This window comes from Agrilus planipennis, unplaced genomic scaffold, assembly GCF_000699045.2.
Source record: "Agrilus planipennis isolate EAB-ADULT unplaced genomic scaffold, Apla_2.0 scaffold251, whole genome shotgun sequence".
In the NCBI taxonomy this organism is placed as follows: Eukaryota; Metazoa; Arthropoda; class Insecta; order Coleoptera; family Buprestidae; genus Agrilus; species Agrilus planipennis.
The window spans coordinates 231,755-235,523 of record NW_020439110.1 but is presented as its reverse complement, the minus strand read 5'-3'; the positions used below and the strand labels follow the sequence as shown (position 1 = coordinate 235,523).

Sequence of the window (3,769 nt, the reverse complement as noted above, 5' to 3'; positions counted from 1 at the left end):
GATGAGAAAGATGAAAATGAATTAGAAATTAGATAACCTTGCCGTCGGGCACGAAGAGGCAGGTGTGCTGTAAGGAGGTGCTCCAAACGGATGGCGACTCAAGTTGCAAAACTGAGAAAATTCACAGTCATGTGTGTTCTCATTTTCAACATTGCAACTGTGAAATTTTGATTATATGTATACACCGCAACAGTTAAGTCTCTTATTTATTGTATGGAAACTGGGTTTTCTTAAATGTTATGCGTATTATACTTACGTGTTAATTTTGCAATAAAATGTAAACCCAACGTTTAATTTAAAAGTGTTTAACAATGTGCTACTTAATTAGTTGAAGGTTCTTTTGTGTTATGTGTGCTTAATACAAAACAAAAGTATGACAGATATAAGGTATAAGTTTCAATTTCGAAACGAATATTCATCTGGGGGAAGCACATCTTCATGGGCATAATCTTTTTCGCTGCAATAACGTCATAGGTCATGTAAAACAGGCTTTTGTTTTGTATCAAGTACAACTGGACCAACAAGACGTGGCCCCTCAGATTGTAATGCCTACAGATACGCATTGGACGATGACTCTTCTGTGTTAAGGTGGATTATCTAAGTTCTGCTCTTCTTTGAGCTAAGAACTCATCGTGTGGCATGGCCTAGAGGTTTAGACCATTGCTTAGCATTCCGGAGGACGCCGGTTTGATTCCGGGTCCGTCTACCTTGGTCCAAGTTTTTCTGTGGTTTCCTTGGATCACTTAGGCTAATGCTGGGGCAGTAATATTCCACAGATAATCCTTCATTCTCTTCTGTCTTCATTTCGTCCGTCTCATTTTTCTCACCCGAACCACCACCCACCCATTTCCACGATTACTCAAAGGAGCCTGAAGAGGGCTTTCCGCCCTATCTTTTGGTGTAGTCCGCCCTCCAGTATTAGTGGCTGGTGGGGATGGATTTTTTGCTAAGGACTCGACACACATCGGCTGTAATTTTATATATAATGGACGACTAAATAAACACAAAAGAAACACATAAAGTTGGGATATATAGTGTGTTCCCAATGACCAACCCCTTGCAATTTGATCAAAGCGAAACGAGTAGTTGCCTAACATATGTTCCATTTCTGAATCTGCTTAGAGCTGTTACTTATCAAGCGAAGAAATATTCATTTCTCAGAAACAGTTTATAACTGGGATGAAAATTTTGAAATCAATTTGTTACAATAAGAGAAACTAATACCCTGACACATACTGTCACATTGACATTACTCGAAACACCAATTAGCCCTCGTCTCCTCTACCATATTGTTCGCATCATCAAACAATCAAGAACCACCCTCTGATTCATTAGTTCTTTACAATTTGTGGTTATTGATTCAGTAACTGCTATTTCAATTTAAAATTTTTACGAAAAAATGTCTTCATATTGAGTGATGAATGAAAATTGATACCATGTTTACCTACAATTTATAGCTTGTCATGAATTGCAAAACCAAGCAATGTTCTGCGTTACATTTTATTTATTGTGATTCACTAACGCGACTAATCAGAATTGCTGATCTTGGTTGTAGTGAAACGGGATCCGTTTAGTAATTACCAATATCTGTGTTATTCGGCCAATGACAGAATCGAGTCGTTGGTTCNTGGGTATCAACTTCTTCACGGTGTTGTGGGGCATGGGACATGAAGTGCAACAATGAAACTTGACCCTCTGGTAAAAAAAGAAATATAGTTGTTGCTCTTGGTGAAAGGTTGCATTGAAATTAATCTCATAAAATGAAAATAAACAATCACCAAGCAGTCTAATACACACTTACCAGCTATAAATCGGGTGAATCCAAATATTATGCTCGAGTATGAAGAAGACAGGTTACTTCCGCTGCTTTGCATTATTGTTTGCATGTATGCTGATATTGCTTGAGACCCACTGAAATGCTGAATGGTTTTAATACCTAAAATAACACGAATATGCGTTTTTAAAATTCTTATCAATAGCTTAGAAATACTTCACACTAGCAGTAGTATCTACTAATAGTTTACTGATGATGACGAATGAATCTTGACCCTTGACGGCTAATAATTTTTATAGTCAGGGAGCTAACGCGTAAAGAAACATATAATTCCCAACCCTCTGCCTCTGCTTGGTAAGTGTTTTCTTTGCGCGTCAGTTCCCACTTTAATAGACTAGACTAGCAAGGACACGCGAAGGGAGCAGGGAGAGTGACGTGAATGTAGCTAATTGGTGAATGTAGGCAAGCAATTTATCACGAACGTACACGTAGAGCCTTATAGAAAACTTTTTTTATTTATAGTTCATTTGGGATTTAAACTTAGGTTCTTTTAATGTATCCAAAACGAATTTTGTCATTCTTATTAGGTCTCGTATCCGAATGGAGTAACGTAATCCTATTGTCGACGTAAGATTATCAATCCAAACTGCTGGGGTCAGCTTATTTGAGCCAGATTAACAATTTGGGGGTGGAGGGAGGAACATTTAAAATAAAACACAAAATAAAAACAAATATTTTTTGAAATAGGTACAAAGGGGTTTATTCTTTTATAAAAGCTTATTTCTTATTATTGAGTTTCTTTTGTATTTCGTCGAAAGTTTTGTCCTTTGTTTCCGGTAGAAATATCAAAATAAATATCGAGCCAAGGAAACATGTGGAAGCATAAAACCAAAACATGGTGTAGGTGCCCCAGTTTTCGCTTATAGGTATATACAGGGACGTCACCGCAAATGCAAGTGGTGCTGAGTATAAAGAACTAAATGACGCAGCATAACCTACAAAAAAATAAATTTAGGTTACAATAATTCATTAGTAAGTTTTTAGTCGATATTTTGCAGAAATTTTGGCGCTGATTAGCAGTGAGATTACTAAATGTATATGGTGGTCAACCCTGTGAACTTGACACCACAACGTTCCGAAAATGTCAAAGTTAGGGGCTTTTTAGGGGTCCCAAGTTGAAACAAGAAAGAAGATACGTCCATTCTCGCAGATAATTTATTGGGGACTTTGCCCAGTGAGTTATTTTTGAATTTTTTGAAAACTGTAGCAAACGTTGATGAAATTCTCTAATGACTGATAATTAAGCATTTCCTTCGATTTACCTTTAACATTCATCGTGAATATTTCGCCAATGATAATATAAGGTAAAGTTGAAACGCCAATAGTTATCATCACTTCGAAGATTACCAAAGCGGTGAGAGGTATCCAAGAGATTGAATTGGTATTTCCCTTCATGGCTTCCAAAACATAGAAATAAGCCCCTTCGCCAAACAATGCCACGGAGCAACTGGCTGCAGATATTAATAATAGCGGTTTTCTGCCCAGTTTGTCAACAACTTGACCACTTACTATAGCTTAAAATAAAAACACAGCATAATTACCTAATTATTTCTGAACTCGGACGGAAATCTTTGGATAATCAATTATTGAGAAACATCCACGCAATTTAACCAGTAATAAGTAATAGAAATCATACTTGTTATGACTTCTTGAATAAATGATTTAATATAAAAATGTCATTGTACTGTTGATTTGAATCATTTAATGTTATAAAAAAATCGGTTGTCTGTAAAGTCGGTTTACTGACGATAGTTGAATGTGACAACGTCATAAGAAAATACTGATGGAATGGTTTCATTTTTCAAAAGAAAATTTTAATTTTATTTGATAGATATTTTGTATGGATATAGAGAAGGAGGTAAATGGAAATGTATTATTGTATAGCAGCTGTCCACGCGGACGCATCGCTCACTCAAGTAAGAGAGAGACAGACAG

At 36.5% G+C, this 3,769-nt stretch overlaps 1 protein-coding gene across 1 annotated transcript in view; it reads right to left on the bottom strand.

The window, feature by feature from the left end:
* Positions 1-2,551: 2,551 nt before the first annotated feature.
* The window catches only part of LOC108740423 (facilitated trehalose transporter Tret1-like), a 6,746-nt gene continuing 5,528 nt past the window's right edge, over positions 2,552-3,769 (bottom strand). The window contains exons 5-6 of the mRNA XM_025977551.1: positions 3,097-3,348; positions 2,552-2,769 (exon numbers count right to left, since the gene is read on the bottom strand). Of these exons, the coding sequence (XP_025833336.1) occupies positions 2,552-2,769; positions 3,097-3,348 (470 nt within the window). The remainder of the gene's footprint in view (positions 2,770-3,096; positions 3,349-3,769) is intronic.